The sequence below is a fragment of the Megalops cyprinoides genome, chromosome 8 (assembly GCF_013368585.1).
Source record: "Megalops cyprinoides isolate fMegCyp1 chromosome 8, fMegCyp1.pri, whole genome shotgun sequence".
NCBI classification, from domain to species: domain Eukaryota; kingdom Metazoa; phylum Chordata; class Actinopteri; order Elopiformes; family Megalopidae; genus Megalops; species Megalops cyprinoides.
In genome coordinates, this window is record NC_050590.1 from 4,318,529 (window position 1) to 4,345,599 (window position 27,071).

General features: G+C 48.5%; 1 protein-coding gene across 5 annotated transcripts in view; it reads right to left on the bottom strand.

Moving 5' to 3' along the window:
- Nucleotides 1-27,071, bottom strand: part of LOC118782018 (transcription factor 12-like) — a 113,817-nt gene that overhangs the window by 43,530 nt on the left and 43,216 nt on the right. For all 5 annotated transcript variants that reach the window (XM_036535222.1, XM_036535221.1, XM_036535220.1 and 2 more), the window contains 2 exons: nt 8,514-8,575; nt 1-9 (listed from right to left, as the gene is read on the bottom strand). The exon at nt 1-9 is cut by the window's left edge and continues 124 nt beyond it. In XM_036535222.1, the coding sequence (XP_036391115.1) occupies nt 1-9; nt 8,514-8,575 (71 nt within the window). The remainder of the gene's footprint in view (nt 10-8,513; nt 8,576-27,071) is intronic.

The following is a 27,071-nucleotide window of genomic DNA, read 5'->3' on the forward strand; positions in this document are numbered from 1 at the left end:
GAGACCGGACTGAAAGAGGAAGCAACAGAAAGAGGGTAAGTGACTGGTGGATGGAATTCGGGACATTTGAGCAATCGGCTCCACTTGTGGAGACCCCAAACCCTGATACAAGAGGCACTTTTCAATGAGTTGCAAGAGAGGTGATATATATATGCATCTCAGTGTTATGATGCTGCATAGCATTGCCTTGCAAACAAAATCACCAGTAATTCTACCCACTGCACTTAAAAAATTAACGCACAAATATATAAATAAATGCACATATTATGCTGTATCAATATGGTGTCACAATCTCTGGTTAATACACAGGGAAGCATTCTGGCACAAGGCAGTAACACAAAATAACAACAAAGTAAGGACACCCCTCAATGGTCTAACACGCTCTTTAGTTTTAACAGAGGTGAACGCGCTCTTTAGCTTTAACAGAGGTGAACGCACTCTTTAGCTTTAACAGAGGTGAACGCGCTCTTTAGTTTTAACAGAGATGAACGCGCTCTTTAGCTTTAACAGAGGTGAACGCACTCTTTAGCTTTAACAGAGGTGAACGCGCTCTTTAGTTTTAACAGAGATGAACGCGCTCTTTAGCTTTAACAGAGGTGAACGCACTCTTTAGCTTTAACAGAGGTGAACGCGCTCTTTAGCTTTAACAGAGGTGAACGCGCTCTTTAGGTGAACGCGCTCTTTAGCTTTAACAGAGGTGAACGCGCTCTTTAGCTTTAACAGAGATGAACGCGCTCTTTAGGTGAACGCGCTCTTTAGCTTTAACAGAGGTGAACGCGCTCTTTAGGTGAACGTGCTCTTTAGCTTTAACAGAGATGAACGTGCTCTTTAGCTTTAACTCGATGCAGTTTAATAGAGCACAATGGATGGGTCCACATGGGTCCGTTTTGCTTTGGATGAGTTCTGCCCTCTCATTCACTGCATTCCTTTATCATGCTAAATGCTTCCATGCACCATGTTTAAGGCTGAAACCTCAGGCTGCTTTAAAAAAGACATTTCGTGGCTGGAAAACTTGAGTCATCTTGCTTTATTTGCGTTATCTGTGGGTTAATTACCCCACCAGCACCAGACCTTTAGGAACAGCAACCTACAGTCTACATCACCAACATGTAACTGGGTCCATTCAATATGGCAATGACAGCACAGTTCTGTCATGCATAGTTCAAAGTAGAAGTCATATCAATAGAAAAAATTCCATCCTTCTTCATCCTTCTACAAATATAAAATCATCCCAAATTAAAAAAAAAAAATGTTGAACTCATTGCCATTTCTGGACTGCTTGATGTGGTTCCCTGTGTGTTCTGCAAACATCTGTGGTATTTATTGGGGACATGTGCAAACAGTGGCAAGTGTTTGATTAGTGAGCCACTATACTCTCATACATCTCCAAAAAGAATTCTCAGAAGGAGCCCAACTGTTCCAGTACTCCTGCAGCTAGTCCTCCAAACTAAACACTATTTTTCACTATTTTTTTCCCTTTCCAGTTTAGCCATGACCCCGCACTGTCTCTGACACCAGAATCATTCAAATACATTTTTTTTTTTTGTGATACTGCAAAATGGCTAGGAAAAACATTCTTTTCCACGTCAAACGACAAACTGCCGTTGGTAAGCTCTCCAAGCATGAGATCATGGGAGAGATACGAAGCGGTCTTTTTTTAAACGACAGAGAGCTTTGCTGGCCGTTTGATTCCTTGGGTTTTGGATCTCCTCCTATTCCCACGGTAAACGTAAAATATGCAGCTTCTGCCTCTGAGCTCTTTGATCGGGTTCCACTCTTTCTGCATTCCTTGCCTCTGCAGTTTCTCAGGTGAACAGCAGAGTCTCCGAAGCATCGTAAATGGGTCTGTCAGGTGTCTTGAGTTTTGCCAGACGGTTGTCCGGTCTTAGTCAGACGGGGAGATGCAATCAGAAGCCCTGCGCCCCCTGCTGGCACATCTCCCACAATGCAGTCTGCTGTGTAGTTAAAGATTTTTTCAGAATGGCTCAGCTCTCTCTTCCCCTGGCCTTTGTAAAAAGAAATATATCTTATTATTTCTAACTGTTCTACACACATATTTTCAGCCAGTGGTGTCTTCTTAGACCTTGATTTAACATATTTAAGGGGTGTTTTAAGTAATACACTTTTTTGTTTTTTACATGCAGTTTAGTTTCGTAAGGGCAGTAACATACAGACGTAAGAAATAAGTAAGAGGCTGGTTTAAAGCCAAAGCGGCTGCTTTCATGCATGCGATTCCTGCACCTGAACGCAGGCGTATTGGACACCGCACTGTTAACAGCCAGGGTGAACTGTAAGGGGAAATCGATACAATCAGCCTGACCTGCTGATTTCCCTGGCCTGCCGCCTGCAGGAGCCGAGTATTGATTAGGAGCCATCACGGCCTACGGGCATCCTCAGACACCACAGGTAGAGAATCCTCACTATAGGTGTTGGGGGTTGGGGGGGGGGGGGGGTGGGGTTAAGAATGGCAGGTTGGGGTGGTGTGCAGAGAGAGAGAGAGAGAGAGCCAGCTCAAGCTTCATTAAAAACCATCTGTCTGATCTCGGAATCTGTTGGCTCCACGAAAAAACACAGCAGGGCTTAATTCAACAAAACACCCCCACTATGGAAACGTCTGAGACCACGAGGCTGCAACACCCGCCGGCCCTACAGCTTCCTCAGAGCATATCCAATTACCTGGGGGGGGGGACGCCACGCACTCAATACGACGGCCGGCTCCCAAAACGATGCCCGCTAGCCTCGGATTAGCATCCCTCCGCGCAGTCACCCGTAAGTCTCTGGAAAGCTGTCGTACCCTTGACTGACATCCACTTGACCAGCCTGCCCCCAGCAAACTGGGTTAAGAGGCCAATTAAAGTGCTGTCCTAATTAGCCTAAATCGCTGGCGGACTCTGCCTGTGTGTGGAAGCCGGGCGACAGAGGTGAGACAGCCTTGGCGGATTCACACGCCTCCAGCTCAGACCGTAGCCCTGCTGTACCCGCATATCGTCCACAGACACCTGTGGACCTGGACCTGAGGCAACAAGCACAGGGACCACCACCATGTACATTGCATTACATTATTGGCATTTAGCAGACGCTCTTACCCAGAGCGAGCTACATCAGTTACACTTTGTTCAATGTTCTCCGTTTAAACAGCTGGATATTTACTGAGGCAATTCTGGGTTAAGTACCTCGCCCAAGGGTACAGCAGCAGTGCCCCGGCGGGGAATCAAACCGGCAACCTTTGGTTTACAAGTGGCTACGCTGCCACCTACATTTCTATTCAAAGGCCCCCAAATGCAATGACCAAATTCAAATTCCATAAACAGACCCAGATGTGACCTACAGTAATCGATTTTCTTTGCTGCTCATAGACGGCGGCCTTACGCTGCCACCACGGAGCAGACAAAAGGGAAAAGCACAGCGCGAGACCATGTGATGATGTGGCACAAAACACACATAAAAAAACAAACATAACCAAACAGCAAATGAACAAAAACGGTACCAAATGTCAAGGTAATGTTTCAATCCATGTGCAATTTCCTTTTTTTTACTTTACAAATACAATATACCACTAAAAAATGACTTGCATACTAATGTCACTTGATTAAAATGAGGACCGCGGACTGGCGTGGAAACCAGGCCTAGCCCTGCTCCGCCGCAGACAGAAACGCGGAGAGGATTCGGGCCTTTGTGACTGACAGCCCTGTCACAGGGACCCTGCCTCTGATACTGACTCTGCACAGCAAAGTCAGCCTGCCTGCCTCTGTTAAAAGCATTACATCCTCACAGCCAGTAGCCTATAAACCAGCCAGAGAATTCACTAGCTATCAGCATTAGCCACTTTTCTCATTTTTGACATCACCTGATGATAAAGATTGAAGATTAAAATAAAAATAATAATAATAAAAAAAGCACAGGGGTCAGGCAAAATACCAATTACAGCATGATCTACAAGCATTAGAGCATCTGAAATTCCAGCAAGAGCTAGGGTTTACTGGTGTTGATTATAGAGATTTTAAATGGGGTGAATCCTATTTAAAGATTACAGAAAATAGAGTTATGCTTTCATGAACTAAAACCTTAATCTTTTAGGGTTTTTTTAGGAGGGGAAGAAAAAGAAAGAAAAAGTTTCAGAGAAATGAGCTGAATTGGGTTAGCGCTCAGTGCATGCAGGCCAGTGTGAGGGAAAACAGGGTTAGCCTCCCCCATTTTTTGTGCATGCTCACACGTGCACACACACACACACACACACACACACACACACACACACAGACAGAGTCACACACACACACACACGCGCACACACAGACAGAGTCACACACACACACACACACGCGCGCACACACACACACACACACACACGCAAACACAGACAGAGTCACACACACACACACACACACACACACAGTCAGAGTCACGCACCAACACACACACACACACAGACAGAGTCACACACACACACACACAGTCACAGAGACAAATACACACACACGCGCACACACTCACACAGACACACACACACACTTGCCCCATATGACACTGCAGTCAATCGCTGTAATACTGAGCACAAGGGTTTATTATGTCAAAGATCTCTCAAATCACAAGGTCTCGGCGTGCTGGCAAGCGGGCTCTCCATATCGGAATTTCCACAGCGAGATGTCACGCAGGCTCCGGGAGATAATGACCGTCATCTGTCAGCCCGATCCTGCCACAGTAATCAGGCTAATCTGCCTCGGAGGAGAGGAGCATGCTACCTGCAGAAACACCCGCTCCATCACAGCCGCCTGATGCCCCCTCCCCTACCTCTGCACCCCCCGGTAACCCCCCCCCCCCCCCCATACCCCCCGTACCCCTGCCCACGTGATTAGCTTGTGACTCTCACCCAACGCCGGCACCTGCAGCCTGTCGCTATGTGCGTGCACACCAACAGCGTGCAGGGTGACACGCCCACAGCCTATGACAGTCCTCCCTGCAAGAGTAAGGTGCGTGTGTGCTAACTGCTAACGGCTAACCACCTCCTACTGGTGGCAAAATGAGCTTACCCCCCCGCTGAGGACCAACGAATTACACACTATAGTACACAAGTTCTTCTACGCTTCTCCCTTAACGGTTCTTTGTCCCTGTACGAAAAGCCTACCTAGGCCCCAGGGTCTTCATGGTAACACCTAGGAAGCTGCTGTTCTTTATGACGGAGTTTATTGTCAAAGGCCTTTTTGTGTTTGTTTAAGCTATATTTGGCCAATGGGAAAAGTGGTTTAAAAACACTGCCCAAGGTGTGGTGATGGCAGCCAGCCAGCAGAGGGCACCACCAAGCCTGGTTGCCTGAAGGAGGGTCTTCTGACTGATGGTCACAGGGCAGGCGTGTGCTGGAGTATGGCCGCAGGTCCCTCTTTCTGCTCTGAATACGGTGAGGCCCACACACAGCGTGGTCACAAGAGGACGTGACGAAGGCAGTTAGGCCTAGCAGTGACAGGTCAGTGCCTTATGTGGTTATGCATGCTTGTGAAGTTACAGTGATGCTGTAACGCCTTCCTCAAGTCAAAATCAAACAGCCAGCCAAAGGGACTACAACACTGCCTGTCAACTCAGCACAATGTGCACAACTCTATACAGCAACTGACATCTCCAGAAAAACGGACAGGCTGTGTGTTCAAATTCCATTTCATCAGTGCTCTGTTTTTTTTTTTTTGTTTTTTAAGAACGCCTTTTTTTTTTTTGGTTTATGGCTTGTTTTGGTTGTTTGTCTGTCAGCCAGACGGATCATATTACTGCCAGCGAGGCTGAAGCTGGAGAAGCCAGCACTAAAGTGCCGTCGTTCATTAAAAGATAAATAAGGACTGCGGGCGCTGCTGGCGTGTAACCACGCAGCTGTGTGAGTTCTGTCAAACACTGAATGGATGGTGATAATGACTCGGAGGCTTAGGTAGGGCTGACGGAGCCCGTGCTGAAGCCAGCCTCCCCCTTCTGCGTTCTCACTGGAATGAAATGGCTTTCTACCGGCTTCCTGTTTTTTTCTTCAGCGGCAATTCGAGCAGGAGGCTCGAGCCTAGCCGGGCTCTCCGCAGCTGCGGAGCCGCCCCAGCCCCTGCGCCACCTCGCCCCCCTCCCACAGGTGGTCTCACAAACGCAGAGGAGGGACGGCTTTGAGTCATCTGCGTTTTGACCCTTCGCTGACCCCGCTAACCGGGCCGCACTGACCTCATCCGCGTCAGGTTAAAAGCTCAGGGTAAAGGCCGAAAAGCTTTAGGAGGCAGTAGCCTCAGAATGACGAGATTAGTGCTAATGGAGACAGGTGACAAGAAGGTCAGTGGGGTAAGAGGCTGGACTCACCCTTTACATAAACCCTCCTGATAACCTTAACCCCAAAAACTGGTGCTATCACGTGACCCAAATGCTCGCCCGAGCTGAACCCGATCTTAAACCTCAGACCCTGCAGCTACCTGATCACGCTAGCATGTATGTATATTAATAACTGCGCCAGGTGTGGATGGACAGTGAGGGGTATAGAAACTAGCAGGGTTGGGAATGACCACCGCAGCACAGGTGCAGGGGAGAGAGAGAGAGAGAGAGAGAGAGAGATGGGTGAGAGAGATGGGTGAAAGAGAGAGAGATGGGTGAGAGAGAGAGAAAGAGAGATGGGAGAGAAAGAGAGAGAGAGATGGGTGTGAGAGAGAGAGAGATGGGTGAGAGAGAGAGAGAGAAAGAGAGTGATGGGTGAGAGAGAGAGAGAGAGAGAGAGATGGGTGAGAGAGAGAGAGAGAGATGGGTGAGAGAGAGAGAGAGATGGGTGAGAGAGAGAGAAAGAGAAAGAGAGTGATGGGTGAGAGAGAGAGATGAGAGAGAGAGAGAGAGAGAGATGGGTGAGAGAGAGAGAGATGGGTGAGAGAGAGAGATGGGTGAGAGAGAGAGAAAGAGATGGGTGAGAGAGAGAGATGGGAGAGAGAGAGAGAGAGAGATGGGTGAGAGAGAGAGATGGGAGAGAGAGAGATGGGAAAGAGAGAGAGAGAGATGGGTGAGAGAGAGAGAGAGAGAGAGAAAGAGAGTGATGGGTGAGAGAGAGAGATGTGAGAGAGAGAGAAATGGGTGAGAGAGAGAGAAAGAGATGGGTGAGAGAGAGAGATGGGAGAGAGAGAGAGAGATGGGTGAGAGAGAGAGATGGGAGAGAGAGAGAGAGATGGGAAAGAGAGAGACAGAGATGGGTGAGAGAGAGAGAGATGGGTGAGAGAGAGAAAAAGAGATGGGTGAGAGAGAGATGGGAGTGAGAGAGAGAGATGGGTGAGAGAGAGATAGAGAATTGGGAAGATGGGAGAGAGACAGATGGAAGAGAGAGACAGAGAGAGGAGGGATGACACAGGGACAGCAAAGCAGAAACAGAAAAGGGAGAAAGAAGCAGAGAAACAGAGAGATCCCCACCAACTTCCTGGGGATGGTGGAGTGTGACGTCAGAAAGAGAGAGGGGAGAGGAGAGCAGAGTCTGCACAATCACGCCTTTGTGTGCCCACACAGAGCACAGCAAGGCTGTGCACTGGGGGGGGCTGTAAGCTGTGCCCCTCTGTGGGGTGGGGGCACCCATGCCGTCTCGGTCAGGCCATTTCACATCCCGCCCCCAAGCAGCAAGAACTTAAAGATCATCCTCTCTGCCACCCCCACAACACTCAACAATGACTCTGAGCTTTCCAGCCATTTACTAGCACTGCAACTCACTAAATCTACTCACCCAATACTAAATAAATCTACTGACCCAATACGAACTCTAATGACTCAATACTCACTAAATCTACTGACCCAATACTAACTAAATCTATTGACCCAATTCTAACTAAATCTACTGACCCAATACTCACTAACTCTACTGACCCAATACTAACTCTATTGACCCAATACTAACTAACTCTACTGACCCAATACTAACTAAATCTATTGACTCAATACTAACTCTACTGACCCAATACTAACTAAATCTATTGACCCAATACTAACTAACTCTACTGACCCAATACTAACTAACTCTACTGACCCAATACTAACTCTACTGACCCAATACTAACTAACTCTACTGACCCAGTGCCACTCAACAAAATCTATGAGCTTCCCAAATCATTTATTAGGTGCAGATCTTTGCCAGAAACAAGCCCCCTTCTCACATCTCACCTCCATCATATTAGTAAAGCCATATCTGATCTTCACAGCTGGAATCATTGATTGGCCCCCATTTACCCAACACGACACATTGCTGATAAACCTGATAGAAACCTCCAAAAATCATTTAGGTGAAAACCAATCTGACTGAATCTGCAGGGAGGGGGAGCAGGCGGAAAACATGCAGAACAGAAGCGGGGAAAAGAGCGCAGCGAGCACATTTCCCCGGCTGTCATCATGACGGCTGCCGGGTTTTAAAAATCTCTCGCCCTCGTTCACCATCTCCGTAGCACGCAGGCTGTGGGGGGGGTCCGGCCTCATTTGGGGCGTGAGCGGAGTCGGTAACGAGGAGCCCGCTGAGAGAGAACGAGAAACGGCCTGTGTCTTACCTGGCACCCCGAAACTCCTGGCTCACGGCTGAAGGTTGACAACGGAGCCCGTTCCAATTTACCTGAGTGGAGAGAGAGAGAGAGGGGACTGTGCTTAGTTTACATCTGCCAACCCTGCCACACTTCAAATATAAACATGTACGCAGAGGAGGGAAATTTATGACTGTGTACACTACGTGAAGAGAAGTGGACAGGCACTTGGGACACATCACAGTTACAGTTTTAACACGTTGGAAAATGTATTCTCAAACACAAAGGGAACATGTACACTTTGCAGATTTATTTTTTTGCCGTTTCTGTTTCGGCAGATTTAACCCCAGAAGTGTGAATTCATCGTCTCTCGGCGGGAACACGTGCAGTAATGGAGGCAATCTCTCCTCCAGACAGCAAATTCACTCCCAGAGCTCTGGCACTAATAGGGTTTCCGTCTCTCTTAACGAAGTCCGAAAATGCTCCGTGCGATGGTTCATCGCACCATATCATTACGAGCATCTTTGGAGTACACTTATCGCGGAGATTATTGATCGTGCTAAGGGACTCCGCCAACGGAACAGAACCAGGAGCGAGCAGCCATCAGGAGAAGGAATAAAACACACTGTATGCACTCAAACGAATCATCCTCTTCATATTATCTAAACTCAGCAGTTTCTCTCCTCTCCAAAAAAAAAAAAAAAAAAAGGTGAATCGTACATAAAATGATAAACAACCTTAACAACATCGTACATTATATTTGTCAGATTTCTCAAATGTAACAGGAGCAGATGCAGCGCTGAAATTAAATTCTGTTTACTCTGGGGAAAGGTAAATATTTTTAGTCAGTAAAAACTTCCACTGGAGGGATGCTCCGTTTCACCCAGTCTGATCTCAACATTTTTTCCGAGTGCAGTGAAAGGAAAATGCCGGTATGCATGCATAAATGGTGCCACGCTTCTGAAATTCAGACACTTCAGCTTCTAAATACATCATCAGCCATCTGAAAATGAAGTTTCTCTGCAGGGGAGCAGGCCTTACGGTGTGTGTGCACAAACAAAAGTCACTCAAAAGCCGAAGGAGCCTTGGAAATCAGGAAAGGTGGTTTAACTGACAATACTCTCTCTCTCGTGGCATCAACAGAGCTCATCTGGCCCAATAACATTTCTGGGTTACGTCTCCAACAAAAGGAAGAAGCACGTAGCTGTGGGTTAACCATTACTCACTCCGCGTCACCACAAAAAAAACACAAGACGTCTGTCTTACGGGACTGAAGTGCCGAGAAAGGTTACAAGAAAGTGTTTACAAGTGTTTACAAGAAGGTGTTTTTGAGCTGTTCTTTCGGCAGCCGTTTCAGTTACGAGGTTGTGTCGGTTTCATTCAAGCTTTCCCCCCCCTCCGCAGGAAGGGCTGTGTCAAGCGCTGAAATATTAATCATCACCATGTGTTTAGTCACAGGCTAACACGCTCGCTCTCTCGGCGGTGAATAATTTATCGTACGTGTTGTTGTTTTAGAGTTCGCAAGCCAGTGCTGAGAAACGTTGCTCTCTCCACTTCGCTGGTTGAAGGTAGCACTGGAGCCTCTCTCTGAACCTCTACAGCACAGCCCGGCCCAGCTAGGCATTGCACCGCACAAAAAAAAAAAAAAAAAGGACCTGAATATAATCTAGCGCTCAGGGCAAATCCGAGGAGAGAGGATCCCCAGGGAATCCGGCGGTAAACAGGCATTTAACGGCTTCAAGTGCCGCCGTGCTTGAGCGCCCAGCGCTGAGAACACTGCCCTGATAATCGAGGTGACGTTCCCATTCTCAGGCCCCACCTCACTGCCACTACACCGCGTTTACTGCCCTGACTGGCGCAGAGACAACTTGCGCAGCACCCTTCAGATTGTAACGGAGCGCTCGTTTCAACATGCGCGTGTTAAAAAGCGGGCCAGTAGAAGCTAGCCGGTGTGGCTCTCCGCAGGTGACTACGAAAGAAACGACCCGAATGCATGTGAATTCAACACAGCTGATCAACACATCACAGATGCTCAGTCTTTGTGGAGACTGAATGGAAAAGTAATGCCAAACAATGTCAATGAATTAAATAAATAAAACAGACACAAATGCTGTAATACAGAGCAGAGGAGATTATGATGGAAGGCCAGACATATGAAAAGGCGGAGAAAGGGAGGCTCGGAAGAGAGGGATGGATGGATGATGGCGTTTATCACAAAAGCTGATCTTCATGATGAAAGCATTCAAAAATAAAAAAAAAAGTAAAAAAAGGGGGGGAGGGGGATTCTTGGAATATTAAAAATCAACAATGTACGACAGGCCTTCCATTGCCATTGCAATTTGTTTAAGTGTTACTGGCGAGAATTGGTGCCAAGCCTGCTGCAGGCTGCAATGCTGATGTTTAACGGGCTTGTGCCAGAAAGCACAGCTGTGAAGGCCTTACCACGACCCCCCTACAAAAGCCCCCTCTCTCCCTCTCCTTTCTTCCCTCTCTCTGTCCCTGCCTCTTTTTCTGTCTCTCCCTCGTTCCTTCTCTCCCCTTCTCCCCTCATTGTCTCCTCCCCATCATCTCTCCCTCCCTCTCTCCCTCCCTCCTTCTCTCCCTCGCTGTCTCACTCTCTCCCTCCCTCGTTACTCATTCAGTTACGAGGCAGAGGCACGGGGCAGCACAGCGAGAGGTCAACTTTGGGATCCCGTGCGGAGGTCAGCAATTAAAACGCAATCCTCGCCGGCCTCTCTCTCTTTCTCTGATCTAATCGTATCCCATCATCCCCATGCCGGACCCCGCTTTCAGGAGTGACAGGCAGAGCCGCTCGGTAATCGATAACCTCCCCACCCCCCCTGCGCAGGACTTCCTCCGGATAATGGGGCGAATCGAACACGGACGAAACCCTGGCGGTGTGATGAATGGCTCGCAGTGGCCACGCTTAACAGCAGGCTGTGCGTGTGCAGGTGTATAACAGAACCAGAGCAGCAGCTGAGCAAACCGCTGCAGGAGTGGAGCCGCCTCCACACCGTCCCCAGCCGGCTGAGCCTCAGCCTACAACCAACACACTCCAGCTACTTCCTCATCCCTGGCAGCACCAAAAAAAAAAATAAGTAACTAAGAAAGCAATCCAGCAGAGCCGCACAAACGCATTAACATTCTCCCCGCAAAATATTCTTCACGCGAGACGGGCCTCTCCTGACAACAGCAAACTGAGACGAGCGGAGTATGGGCTTGGCGTTGAAGGCTGTGGAAGATAAGGGAGGGGAAATAGCACATTTTAATTGTGACAGGCATTTTGACACCTCAGAATGACTCCTTTCAGTTTGGAGAAAATGCAGACAGCCACGCCGCTCCCGTGCCAAGCACCCTGTTCTGCAGCGCACTCACGATTGGTGCTTTCTTCTGCACCTCCCAAAAGAGTGGCGGCCAATCAAAATTACTGAGAAATACATTTATGCTATGCTAATTACAATCAAGTAATTAGGCAGTAGATGTCAGATGATTGACAAGCAGAGATTTGCCTGTCGTGACAACCACAGCTTGCATTCAGTGAGCTGGATTTAGTTTAGATCCTTCAACGAGAGGCCATTCAATCCTAGACCCTTTAAAATCTGCTAAAGGACGTCACCTTGTGGCTTTTGCAGGAGGTTAATTAACTCAAGTTATGGCAAAAAAAAAAAAAAAAAAAAAAAACATTCTCGGTTTTTTCTAATTAACGAGGTACTCTAAGAAGTTCATCAATCGCACTTTTGGACATATAGTTTTTACCAGTGCATGTGCATCAAACTTCTTGGGGAATAAATCAGCAACTGAAATCAGCACATCTCTCACAAATACCTGCATTTAAACATACAACACACCTCTGGTTCCATCAGACACTCATAAATAATTACTCACAGTAACACAGCCAGAACACAATACAAGCCATTAAACATTAATTCTCTCCTCTGATCCACTGAGGTTACAAACAAACACATCCATCAAAGCCAACTAACCTGTTGGATGAAATACAAATAAAGAAAAAAAAAAACACAAATAATATGAGGGTAGAAGACACTCATTTTAAAAGCGGCATTCAAATCCTGATTCTTGTAATAACATTAGTCGTGCATCATTTACCATGTCATACTGCAGATCTGTATAATGAAAGGAACCGCTGTCAGCTTTAGAGACATCATAGCTGCATGTCACTGGCGGCTGATGAGCTTGTAGATCAGGGAGGGAGATAACACCTTGGTTTGGTGATACTGTCCCCGTCGTCAGCTGTTCCATACCAGTGACCAGCATGCTGCCTCCAATAAGCATCACCCGTTAGCGGCCCTTTCTTTCACCCAATTACATCTGATCTGGCAGCTCGGCTTCTGCGTGGTACGCATAACATCATTTCAGTTATTATATAAAAAAAACTCTCAAAAGCAATAATTGATTTTAATCAAAAAGAAACTCCATGTTCTTTTACAGCTCTCTTCATTTTAATTAATCGATTTAATCTATATGATATTACATAAGCGCAGATCAGTAAAAGCATCATCTTTAAGATTTCAGTAAGAGAGAATGAGCTGAACATTGGTAGGCACTGGTCTTCAGTGTTGTGTGAGGACTCTGAGCTGGTGATGTATCCTGCACTCCTCCCAGACACCCCCATTAATGACTCCAGTCTATGATCCTTTTGTAATTTTTTTTTTTTTTTTTTTTTTTAATTGCTGACCCGGAGCCTGCAATGCATGATGGGACTGAAAATGACCGTTGTGTTCAGCAGAGCTTTCCCTTCAGAGCGGTGACAGTGGGGGTGACAGCTCGCCACAAATAAGGAAAATCGACAGGTCCTGCAGAGCGAGAGCTATCACTGGCGTGGATCTAAACACAGGTGACATTCACAGGAATCGCTGTAGGCTGCCGAGCAAAATCAGAGTAACAAACAACCACCGACTCCGAAGGAGAGGGATATGCTTCGCATGAAAAACTATGGAAGAAAATTAAACAACGCTGTCAGAGACTAGTTTGGTTCAATGCGTTCATTACAGCATCATTGTGACTGTGCTCTGGATGACGTAAGGACCGTGCGTGTGTTAATTACACTTTTTACACTGTTACAGGAATGCTCAGAGTGTGTGTGTGTGTATGTGTGTGTGAATCCCACAGCTGGGCTTCTCCACAACACTCCAGTACCATGGGCACAACTGTGAGTACACTCCTGAGACCGGGAATCTGTATCCTTTTTTACATTACATCACATTACTGGCATTTAGCAGACACTCTTATCCAGAGCAACCTACATTGTTTACAGTTTTTTTAACAATGTTCTTCATTTAAACAGCTGGATATTTACTGGGGCAATTGTGAGTTAAGTACCTTGCCCAGGGGTACAGCAGCAGTGCCCCGGCGGGGAATCGAACTGGCAACCTTTTAGTTGCGAGTCCTGCTCCTTAACCACCATGTTACACCCCCAAGACTGGGAATCTGCGTGCTTTTCACATTATCTGGCAGAGCAAATATTCTCCCATCTGACGGTCTTCCTCAAAAATTCAGCCAACATGTCACAGTTATGTTCTGAGCGGGAGGTCAATGGCATGTAGCTGTCTGAGAGTGTGCTCTCCACACGTGACGCTTGCCGTCATACTCCAAAACTGTCTGCAAGTGAAAGACCCTCCCAGCACGGATCCTTATTGATCGCGGCACCGTGGTGCGGCAGTGCTGTGTTTTCATACTCTGAGAGGTAGTGATCTAAGCCTCCCTGGGGACACATTCAAAAGCCCCAGCCACAAAAACAGCCAATTAGTAATCATGTTCCACGGTCTCCCGGGCGCATTCCTGGACCTTTTTTTTTTGTTTTTCCTCGCTTGAAAGCCCTCCCTTTCTCCGAGCAAGTTCCACTCATTCATCTCTGGCCCAGAAATAAAAATAAAAATAAAAACACAGGATGAGGAAATATCAGGTAAAAAACCAGAGCGGTCATTTCCTCCGGTCCCTGTTGTTATCCAGGCCCTGTGCTCCTGTCCACGGATTCCGAGTTCTGGAACCCTGGCGCAATCCATTATCCCTGTCAAGCTAATGTTCCGTGTTGAGCCATATGGCGGGGCTGCACGCGCACCAAAGGAAATGCCTTCAACTTGTTATAATCAGCACTTCAGGCCGTCCAAAGAGGAAAAAAAAATGACACAAACAGCTTTATTGTGTTTGCTGCATTTTCTGTAATATCCCTGAGAAAAACAGGAAAGGAGCCCAGAAAAAGCGGGGGGGGGGGCACTGGCAGCTGATGAGACTGAATGCAAACACTAAGTAAGATCACTCAGTTCAGAGCTTCTATTATTATTACAACTACAATCAGCAGAATCACCACCATATCCAATTATTTATTTAGCATCGCTGATGTCTGTCTTTATGGGAGTGGGCATGCGTGTGCGTGCATTTTTGTGTCTTTATGCTAGCGCGTGCATGCGAGCGTGTTTGTGGGTGTGGGTGTGTGTGTGTGTGTGTGTTGAAAGAAAAAACAGAACTGCAATTAAGTGTGCTCACCCTCTCAGAACATCCTCTGCTTACAGACATCACAACAACAAACCAAACAGCCGCTCTCGCTGGAGGCTGCCTCTGTGCCTGCTTCCCGCTGGTGCCAGCCCTTAAACAGGTCTGCTCTGTGTTTCTACCTGTGTGTGCCGTCTCTGGGGGCTTTGATGTTCCGGCAGGTACTGATGCACCATGAACAAAAGCTTGTGAGTTCAGGTGGGGGGGGTTTGGGGGGATGCATCGAGAGATTAAGTCAAAGTGCACCCCCTCCTCAGCCCTCCCACCGTACCCTGATGCTGCCCACATCTGATTCCCCTCCTTGAGCAGGGCAAGCCGCGACAGACCCCAACTCAGCATCCCATGACAGTAATTCAGAGAGAGAGAACGCACACTCCACACTCACATCCCCAGCTCAGTATCCATGTCTGTTAATTACAGCCTTGTCAGAGCCACCATTATTCTAACAGCTCATGCAAATGTTAATGAGCCCTTATTTGCATATCTATTTATTTATTTATTTTCGCCTTTGTTGAAATGTCATTGATTGTTACGTTCTACGATGATGAATGCCTCCACTGATATGCTCTGATATGTAATTAGTCATTAGATGGAATGAATAGATCAATTAAAATACAGAGAGAGGCTGGGATTAAGAGAAATCAAACAAGCACGGAACTGAGGAAGGAGTGACATAGCCTTCTGAAAGGTTAGTCGCACACTAAAATTTAAAAAAAGCTTCTCTTTGATGCCTGAGCTGCCCTGTCCCTCTCCTCTCTAGTTCGAAAAAAATGCTAAACCGACACCTTGCTCTCGGTAACCGACAAGGATTCTAAATATTCAAACGGATATCAAAGATGACGTTCATTATAACACGCGTGCAATTCAGCCTTGAAGCACACCTTTTAAGATCGAGTGCAACCGGCCTGCTGAATGAGTCAAAAAGAAAAGGGGAAATGATTTATATTGAAATCAGGTTGCAACAGCACCCCTCCTGTAGACTAATCAGACTATGAGAGCCCTATTCAACCTCCAGTGCTGTTTGGAGGGGAGGGAGGTTCAGGGTCCTGCCTTTCTTTTTTTAGGAAGGGTCTCATTTGGTCCCCGCAGTTTTCCCATCTTTATCGTCCTCCAGCCAGCACTTGCTATTCACAGATGAGAAAGGGGGAAAAAAAAAAAAACGCATTACTGCAGACCAGATGGGAACATTCCACATGACCAAACCAATCAATCACCTTGGTGGGACACAGGTGCAGCACAGCCGAGCAGCAACACACCATTTCACAGTCTATCGGCCACAAACACATGGTCACCAATCAATGGCACTCTAAGGACCCGCGGGGGGGGTGTTAGCGGTCCTCTTGAGCCTTACTGGTTCACGGCTGATGACTTCATAATCACACATCGAGTGTCTCTCCCTCTCTCTCTCTCCCTTTCTCTCTCGAGGACGAGGAGGATAGAGAGCGGGTGAGACAGCCCCACCCCTGCAAATCAAATCAGCACCACGCGTATGCTAATCGCAGGTACCGCTGAGTGATCCATGCTCCACACACAGTCATTAAGGTGCGCATGAGCGCGCAGAAATGAGTGTGCGCGCGCACGCACACACATATCTCAGTCATACGCACATACGGGCACGTACACACAAATACACGTGCACAAACACACCTCAGTCACATGTGCGCACACACACACATATATACACACAAACACGCACGCACACGCAAACACACATACAGCTGCGCATGCACACACACACACACACACACACACACACAGCTGCGCATGCACACACACACACACACACACACACACACAGCTGCGCATGCGCACATACACACACACACACACCTGCGCATGCACACACACACACACACACACACACACACAGCTGCGCATGCACACACATACATATACACACACACATACACACACACACACACACACAGCTGCGCATGCACACACACACATATACACACACACATACACACACACACACACACACAGCTGCGCATGCACACACACACATATACACACACACATACACACAGACACACACATACACACACACACACACACACACCGGTCACATGCACACAAGACATGACTCACAAAGGCTGGAACAAAAAAAAAAAAAAAAAATAGAGGTCCAAAAGGAAATAAAAAAATGCATTTACCAGGCAGGCCAGGAGGCCAAAAACAAAACAAAACTCCTTACATATTTCAGGAAGGATATTCCATTCAGCTGAACATCAACGGGGATGTTACTGGCCGCCACACATCAAAGTTTGTGTACAGGCCTTGTATCTGAGCTGGAGCAAAAACAATGGCTGGCAAAACAATGGGCCACTGGGGCACCAAGATGAAGGCCGAGGACAGAGCGGCCCGGGGTGGGCGTGTCCTGCATCACGCACACCCCAGCCAATCCCCACGCACCGCCACATTAACACGCCTACACACAGCCCGTTATCCTTTGAGGACAGTTTCAGGTCACATGAGGGCAAATCAATGCGGAGAAAACGGCAAGGCAGAGAGGTGACACTCCTTCAGTTTAATGAGGGTTTAACCCTTTGTCTTCCCTTGTCTCCTGTCAGAAGAGCACAGCGCTGGTAGGGGGCTTGGTGACAGTTATGTGGGATGGTACAGGGTGGTGAATGGCTCCAGTCCAAGCTTAAAGGCAGAGTGTTTATGGGAGAGCTCCCTTTACAATTTTCATTTTGAGCAATGTGCACACAGAAAGCTTCTCTGGTTATGTTGGGGTGATGTAGCTGTAAAAACAAAAAGTAAGTGATCTGGAAAAAAGGGTGAGCAGGAAATGAGCGGGGGGGGATTCTTATTGTTGGGGGGGGGCCATGCACTCACTGTGTGCAAAGGAGGTGAAGCAGGCAACTACAACATACATACAACCTTAGCACAACATGTAAATGACAAATTAAGGGGAGATAATGTAGACCCAAGCAGTTGAACCAGAACTGATGTCAATTCAAACCATGCGGGCCCTGTGGCATTTAAAAGTTACTTGTGTGCTAAACATCCAAATGCACCTCTTACCCATCCAAATGTTGACCGTGGCCACATGGAGATGTTCTGTAAGTAAATGTGGCCAAAGTGATCCAGCTGCCAAGAACTGATCAGGTCACATGCTAACCCCATCATACCTCAGGAGTATGAGGTGTGTGGTGCTTGGGGCAGGTTCTGCCAGGCCATCACCTATAAGCTACTCTCACAAACCCCCCCATGATGACATCACCTTTTAACAACCACCCCCGGCCCCCTCCCAAAAAAAAAAAAAAAAAAAAAAAGAAAATATTTCAGGTTTCACACCTCTAGTGATAAAAGATTGTTTCAAAAAATAGAGACTTGGAAAAAGAATAACAAATACAAAAACTGAGCTGAATAAATAATCAAAAAATAGGGAATAAATACATAGCTGAAGTCTTTTGACTCTGGGTCACAATTTTTAATGAGTCCAGTCCTGGTGTCCAGCTGACGGACAGAGTATATGCTAGACTACAGAAACACGGACCGACCCCCCCCCCCCTTGCTGCTTTGTGTGACAGCAGAGTTTTCTGTGCATTTGCACAAACTTTCAGGCAGGAAGGTGACTCATACGCAGCAATGAGACAGGAAACGACATAACAGTGAAATGGCCAACGTTTGGACACTTTCCTGAGGTGAGCAAAATAAATCAAGTTTATTATTAAAACTCCCCGAGGGAAACAGCAGGTCTTGCGTGTAACTCTGTGTGACAACAGCCTGGCCCTGCGAAGTTTAACGAAGAAGCTATTACTAAATGCACAGTGTTTATTCCCTACTACATAAATGTTGTTTATTCAGCTGAATCCCTACACTCCATACCTACATTAACTGAGCAGTTAAAAGAAAGCACGGGAATTCCTCAGAGATGCCTGAGCACAATGTATGCTGGGAAAATGGTGGTTAATTGGCGTGTTAAAAGAAACAAAGATAAGGTCGACGTCTGGGAGCCGGGCCTTTCGCTAAGTCTATTATTCCGAGATGTAGGCGATGCAAAACGATTAAATAAAATTACGGCACGGATCAATGGGCGATTAATTTCAGAGGAACAAAGGAAAAAAAAAAAGTGATCACATTAGAGAGGTAAAAATCAGTGAAATGGCAAGAGATTAAAAAGGGCCAGTAATCTTAATCAGTCTCATTTCACCACAGCTCAGAAAGTCGTGGGGGGAGGGGGCTCTATGTGCCATCGCAGTACCAGCTTAGCCCTGGGGGCTGCAGCGTCACCCTGCGCTGTGACCACCATGACACTCCAGAAGAGCCAGACGCTTCACCGAACAGCTCGACGTCCACGACGACGTTCCTCCACGGCTCGCTCTCGAGACCCCATCTGCAGGCTCGCCCCGACTCGGACGCAAAGCATTCTGGGTAGGGCTCACCCATCTGTCATCCCGCTCGAGGGGGCTTCGGAACCGTGGCGGTCACGGCGGGGGGGAGACGGCAGCACTCCAAGCAGGTACCCTGACCGCCATGAAGCCTTGGGGTCTGTTCCAGAGCGGCGGGAGGAGAGAACAGACCTCATTTGTTCCATAGGAGGAATTCTTTCCTTATGAATCACCGGCTCGTCGGCTGAGACGTTTCATTTAATCGCTGGCGTTTTTACTGGCACTGGTCGCCTGCTCGTGCCAGTGGGACAAACCGGAGAGGAGACGAAACGAGAGGCAAAGTGGACCGGCTAGGGCATAACCTTCCAAAAGCACGGCCGGCGCTATGGGGGCGTTTAGGGGTTCATTGTACCCCCAGACGGACCTCAGTGCACCCCCAGTTATCTCCTTATATCTCGATGTCTACATATTTTTTTTTTTTTTTAAAGATATGATGTTTTGCGCCCCCCACAGACTGCAAGTGCATATTTTCTCCATCTAAAAGCTTTTTCCCCTTACGCAGGGATTTGTTCCAAGTGAACCTTCCCAAACTGGGGAGAGCTGGTGCAGACAGCTCCCCTGGTTATCAAGAGAATTCCACAGCGCCTAAACACCTCACTCCACGCCCACCAACACTCACAGAAGTCACGCTGCGACAAGTCAAACAGCGGATAAATGCAGTTGAGGTGTTGCTCGCTAAAGACCCCCTCGCAGGCTGAGTGCACCTTCCCGCTGAGAACGCAGCGGAGTCATCAGCGCTCTTGTCCTGCCTTCTACGGTTCCTGGAGCAAATGAACCCAGACTAAATGGCAAGCTCGTGATTCAGTCATCTAAGCGGAGTGCCACGCCCCCTCCACAGCGGATCGGGGCAACGCTCCCTGTAATTACATCCGAAACGTGAGTGAGTGAACCGCCGCGCTCAAGAGCACTTTTTCATGTGTCACTCAGCATAACCAAGCTTTTTATTAAGGAGAGACGGTTCTTTCCAGAAATAGATCACAGGGGCGGGTGCAACAGCGCCACCTGCTGCGGGGCTGTTCTAACACACACGCGCGCACACACACACACAGACACGCGTGTGTACACAGACGCACATGCACGCACGCACGCACGCACGGACACACACACAGGCCATGCACAAAGAGGAGCAGAGCTTAAACTGGGAGGAGAGAGAAAGAGAGAAAGAGAGAGGAGGGAGTATCACCACTGTGAGCATGATAAGCATGGATTACTCTAAGTGGAGGAAGTGCAGCATGGTGCCTGTGTTTAGTGCAGACTCTAATGCTCTAGAATAATTACAGCTGGAATGAGACAAGCACACAATCCCCCTGCCTTACACACACACACACACACACACACACACACACACACACACACATACGCACACACACACGCGCACACACATACATACGCACACACACGCGCACACACACACATACGCACACATACGCGCACACACGCGCACACACGCGCACACACACGCGCACACACTCGCACACACGCGCACACACACGCACACACACGCACACACGCGCACACACGCGCACACACATACACACACACACACATACGCACACACACACATACACACACACACACACATACGCACACACACACACGCACACACACACACACACGCACACACACGCACATACACACGCACACGCGTATGTACATACAGACAGACATAAATACACATAAGCACACACACACGCACACACACACATACGCACACACACGCGCACACACGCGCACACACACGCGCACACACGCACACACACGCACACACATACGCACACGCACGCGCACACGCACGCGCACACACATACACACACGCGCACACACGCGCACACACATACACGCACACACACACGCACACACACGCGCACACACACGCGCACACACACGCGCACACGCACACACACACGCACATACACACGCACACGCGTATGTACATACAGACAGACATAAATACACATAAGCACAGACACACGACACATGCATACATAAACACATACAGACGCATACACATGCACACTCATACATACACAAACACACACACACACACACAGGCACGAGCACACACACACACACACCCACACTCTCTCTCTCAGTAGCATCTTGCTCACAGAGCCACTCACATCATCATGCCTTGCCCCTCCCCCAGCTCTCCTCTCCTCCACAGAGAGGCTGCCCCTCTGGTCCAGGGCGGCCCAGGCCAGCCCAGCTCCCTGCTCCACACACAGCTGATCACAAGCAGCTGGGGAGGCTCGCGGCAAGCACAGGGACTGGGGACGGGGGACAGGGGACAGGGGACGGGGGACGGGGGACGTGGATGTGGCTCAGGGCCCAGGCTGCAGGGAAGGCTGGGAGAGAGAGGGATTTGTGCTCTTTCAGCTCGTCTTGAGCTCTTCACGCTCAGCTGAGCCGCGTGGAAGATAAAGACACCCTGCAGCTCGGCAGAAGGAACGCAGCGTAACAGCTAAAGCTCTCCGCTCAGCCCCGCTGCTTCCTGCAGCTGCCTGCTCCTCTCACCTGCGCCGCCGTGTCTCACAGCTGGGGCGCGTCTGCGTTACACGCTCTTACATCACCGGCGCCGCCGATCTCACGCCCCAAACAGACACACTGCGTTGGACATCCACAAACAGCGACACTACAGTGCGTACGCGGCCAAGCGCCAAGGTGACGGCTGGGGTGTACCCCCACCACCACCACCCCACTCGAGGGAGGGTTGTCAAGGACAACGATGAGGAAGAGCATGCGTGTGTGTGTGTGTGTGTGTGTGTGTGGGGGGGGGGCTGGAACAACAGCCAGAGACAGACAGGGAAAGAAGGAGTAGGAGAGGGAAAGACATGGGGGATGGAAAGAAATGCAGAGAGAGATAGAGAGATGGAGGGAGAGGCAGAGGGAGAGAGGGAGAGGCGCAGAAAGGAAGAGACGGAGATGGAGGGAGAGAGACAGACAGTGGCCTTCCCCAACACCTGTGACCCAGAGTGCCTTGCAAGCAGTGCGCACACCTGAGGAGCACCTGGCCGCAGTCGCTGCCACAGCTGTCTCAGACGGGGGGGGGGGGGGGGGGGGGCTTGGCTCTCGAGGGAATGTGCGTTCGAGAAAGAGCTGGCAAGATGACACCTGCTTCAGTAAATCACGCAGGGGAAGGCGAGCATGATGGGGGCATTTGGCGCACCATGATAAACCTTAAGGACCAATTACAACTAAAGAGGAGTGAGAGGGAGGAGCCTAGCTCAAACGCTGAGGGAGACGGGGTGTTTTTTTTACTCCTCCGACTCAAAAAACAGGGCTGGCCTCCCGACGTCGCCCTCCCCCAGGCTGGGACGTGTTCAGCGCACTTTTGCATTGTCGCTGAACCCCTGCATAATTGCATCTCCCCGGAAATCCATTAGGTTTCCTCAAAAGGACTATGGTGAAAAACAGAGCGAGAGGTTTCTTCTGTGAGCAGGGAATTCGTTTAGCGCCGGGGAGAGGAGCGAGAGGGAGAGCTGGCAGCAGCTCATCAGCCCAAGGGCACACACAGGCGAGGGGGGGGTAGGCGGGGGGCTCACGGTGGAGTCCGGCAGGGTGTACACCAATGCAATGGGTGTTGTGGCACAGTGCGGTGATGGGCTTCTTCATAAGACTGTGCATTCTCAGAGATCCCTCAGTGGCCTGTACATGAGATGGAGACATCCATCCCATAATGCCACATCACTACTTCACCTTTGCCTACGCAGCACGCACGTTTTCAGGAAGACATGTTGCACATCTCATAATCAGATTATAAAATAATTAAAGTTCTTCTGCTGGCAATCTGTCTATGGATGCCTTCCAGAACTGACTGCTTCATGAGACTGTGGGATTAAATCCCACAACCAACTGTTGGGGAAAGTACCAAAATCTTCCACCAGCCTAACAAAGCATGGACACTATGTGAATGCGACAGAATTTAATTTCCAACATGAGACAAAGAATCTATGCTTTTTCCTGCCACCACATATAAACAAACTTTTTTGTGAAGAGTGTCAGCATATTTTGCCAGTGGTAATGGCAGCAATGGGTGTGGAACGTGAGACAGACAACCTTGCTAAAATTTGAGTATACTTCCTGAACAGGTATATGAATGGGAGGCCCAGGACGAAAGTAACTGGTATGACCCTACCAATGATATAACTGACATGACACTAACAATAATACGAATAAAATGACATTAACAATATGACCCCACCAATGACTGTTTATCGAAATGCTCAGTGACTTTTTCTTCCCCCTTTCCGGTGTTTCTGCTTTAAATTTATAGCATGTGAAAATAACAGTGACACAGTGCAGACGGTCCACTGCTAATGAACGCAACACACTCTCCAACCCCAGACAGGGGAAAACCTAAAAGAAAACGACCAGCGACAAAACCGGTCTGGATTCCGGGTGAATTTACGATAATCTTGTTCCAGCTCCCGTCTCAACGATAATTCAGTCTGTCTTACGCGGATTTCCTCCCTACTCCGGCTGACCAATTTGGAATGCCCGAATCTAATTTGTTCCTGCCCCCCATGCAACCACACAATGAGGGAACGTCTGGACGAGGACATCGCCGGTGACGGCCCACGGTTGCGCTTTCGGGGGAAAGAAGGGCCAGGCGCCACCCACTGAATCTCAAGGTACGCTGTTCTGCGTGTGCGGAGTGCTCTCTGCAGCCGGCGGGCCATGTGAACAGCCGGCACTTTGCTGACAGAGCCTTGCGTGCGGGCACGCGTGGCCCTGCAATCAGGCCCTGAGTGGATCTGAGAGGCTCATTCCTGAAGGGTTTAGAGAGAGGTTGACAGTGTGATTGCTTCCAGGAGGACCTCACCTGACGGGACCCCAGTCGCACAGGTGTGGGCGGCGAGGAAGCCCCATCTGTCTGGAGACCCGGAGGCTCTGGAGAACAAGAGCTCGCCTTCACCTGCTCTATTAAGGACGACCTAATAGAATTCATCTACCTGGAGATCTCAGGAGTGTCTGAGCGCCCTGATCCCTGAGGTCATATTCAACATCAAGGAGGACTCAGAGGGCTCACGGTTACCCCACTGGAGCGCTCTTCTCAGGTAAAGCCTTCCAGGTGGCCTCCCACAGGGGTGCTGCCTGTTTTTCGAAACACCCTCATCAGGTCCATACAGGTAATCCCACTAAATTGTGCACACTGAATGAACTCTAATGACAGCAGGAACACACATGTGCCGTGAAGACAGAGAGAGAAAGTGAGTCACAGTGACAACATCAGCTCAACAGGGATAAACGTCAAGGGTCCAAGCATGCAGTCCAACACACTGGACACTCGTCCCCATTTCGAATTCATCTCAAGCAATGTGCGCACACACACAGACACACGTGCGTGCTAACACAAACATTCCATTCTTTCCCGTTGTGTGATGCTAAACAGTGACATCATAAAAGGGCAGAGAACAGCAGCACTCAAAGTTCCGCTCACAGCAGAAACTGATTTCAACTATTCTGAGAAGACACAAGGACACCGAGTTGGTTGGAAAAGGTTCAAAATCAATGGAAATGAATTACCGAAATACACTCACCCACCCCTCAAACCCACACACATCCCTCAGCACCCGAAAAAAAAAAAAAACAGCACATCCAATCCGGGAATTGAGGGACAGGCGCAGAGTTATGGCCCTCAACACAACAATGGCTCTGCTTCCTGTGTGAGAAGCACGTCACACAGCATTGGCTCCAGTCTCGCTCGCCGCCGCTTCGCTACTCTCTACTTCTCTTCTGTGGTAATTGTTTCAATTACAAGTGATCATTATCAGCTGCATTCCCATAATTGTGTGTCTTCCCTGTAATTCTGAGCGAGCGGGAAAGGGAGCAGTGACGTGGGGAAGGAGGGCACCCAAAGCAAACAGGGCCAAGACCGCTGTGCGGTCAGATAAAGACGACTGGCGGAGGCCAAAAGAGGCTGTACTTATCACAGCGCTTCATGTACTTCATGTACTGTGATAATACTACCAGGAACATTTTAATTACAGTGGTCATAGCCTGACAGGTCAAGCAATTAGTCTATAGATAAACCACTTCTATTTTTTGAGTGTGCGTGTGTGTGTGTGTGTGTGAGTGTGTGTGAGAGAGGGAGTGAGTATGTGTGTTTGCGTTTATATGCAAGTATGTACACTGGCGTGTATATATATGTGTGTGTATGTGTTTGTGTATGTGTTTGCGTATGTATGTGTGGGTGTGTTTGTGTGAGGTGTGAGGAGGAAAAAAAAAAAAAAAAAAGCAACAGCAACACCCACACACACTTTCACATGGATCGGGAGGAAACAAAATTCCTTTCTCAGTTCTTCATTGTCACGACTCCAAACAGCTTTTGCAAACCGTGAAGAGCACGAGGTTTGCGGGCACTGTTGGGAATGAAAGGCACTGTAAGGGCCGATAAACAGCTTGGTTAAGGGGCTCCGGCACCCCGCACAAAGCCGTCAGTCTGAAAGGAAGACGCCTAACGGTTCGGGGGCGCTGCCGCCAGAGCGGGGAACACAAAGCCGTCAATGAAGACGCCGCGTTCAGCTCTGCAGCCTGATGCAATATCCCAGAATGCACAGCGACACACCATGAAAGCCCTGTGTCATCCAGTACAAAGCCCCTATGACACTGACTTCCATATACGCCAGCTCCAAACTTCAAAGGGCTTAAGTAAGAAGTAGTGCTCGATTTCTCTGCAACTGTGTTAAACTTCAAACGCATACAGGAAGCCGTACATTATAGCGCATTATACACAAAATAAATAAATAAATGCCGCCTTGAGATTCTGGAGAATATCTCGACTCGCTGAAAACATCACTGCTCCCTCACCTGCCCTTGCATTCTGTACGACAAACTTGACCTATTCACCTTTGAGGATTTTCCAAGGTAATATTTTACGAGATTTGTTTTTATAAGCGAATACTGTTTAAAAAACATGAAAGATTTTCATCAACATTCAGCAGACCCAATCACAAAAACATATTTGCACTTTGCATTCAAGAAGGGAAACGGGACAGAAAGACTGCAGAACAGAAGCCAACAGCAATGCACTGTGGTCTGCTGTGGTCCTCAGTCAATGTGGCTGTATGGATTGTTTTTCCCAGAGTCGGGCTGTATCAAACAGACATGAAGGCGCCTTGTTCTGCAACTGCGATTAGTCTGACCGGGAAATGCAAAATACGCTGAAGTGGCAGAATTCCCAATCTCTGAGGAAATTCTAATTAATCTAAAGCTGGATTAGACATTATTAGAAATTGCTTCAAATGATGAATCATGCAATTATGAGACGGCCTTACACCCTTCAAATCTTCTAAAGCTCTCCCGCAGTTTAAAAGCTTTGCTTTTCCTTCGATGTTCTCTTATTTCTGTGCTTAACTGGTACCTTCCCCCAAGGCGACTCAGACCACACTGTTGGACATTTACATGTTATGGAGGCCATGCGGCAGCATGCAGCAGGCAATAGCTATGTCCCACTTGTGGGATTTGAACCGGTGACCCTCAGGTCAGGTGTGAAGTGGTGCATGACATATCTGTGACAGGAAGTGCAGGCTGTGAATTAACAGCCCCACAGCGAGATCGCCGCATGAGAGCAGGGCAGTAGTGTGTTACGGTCACGAGGAGCAAGGATCCTAAACCAAGGGCTGTCGGTTCGATTCCCGGGTGAGCCACTGCTGTTGTACCCTTGGGCTAGGCACTT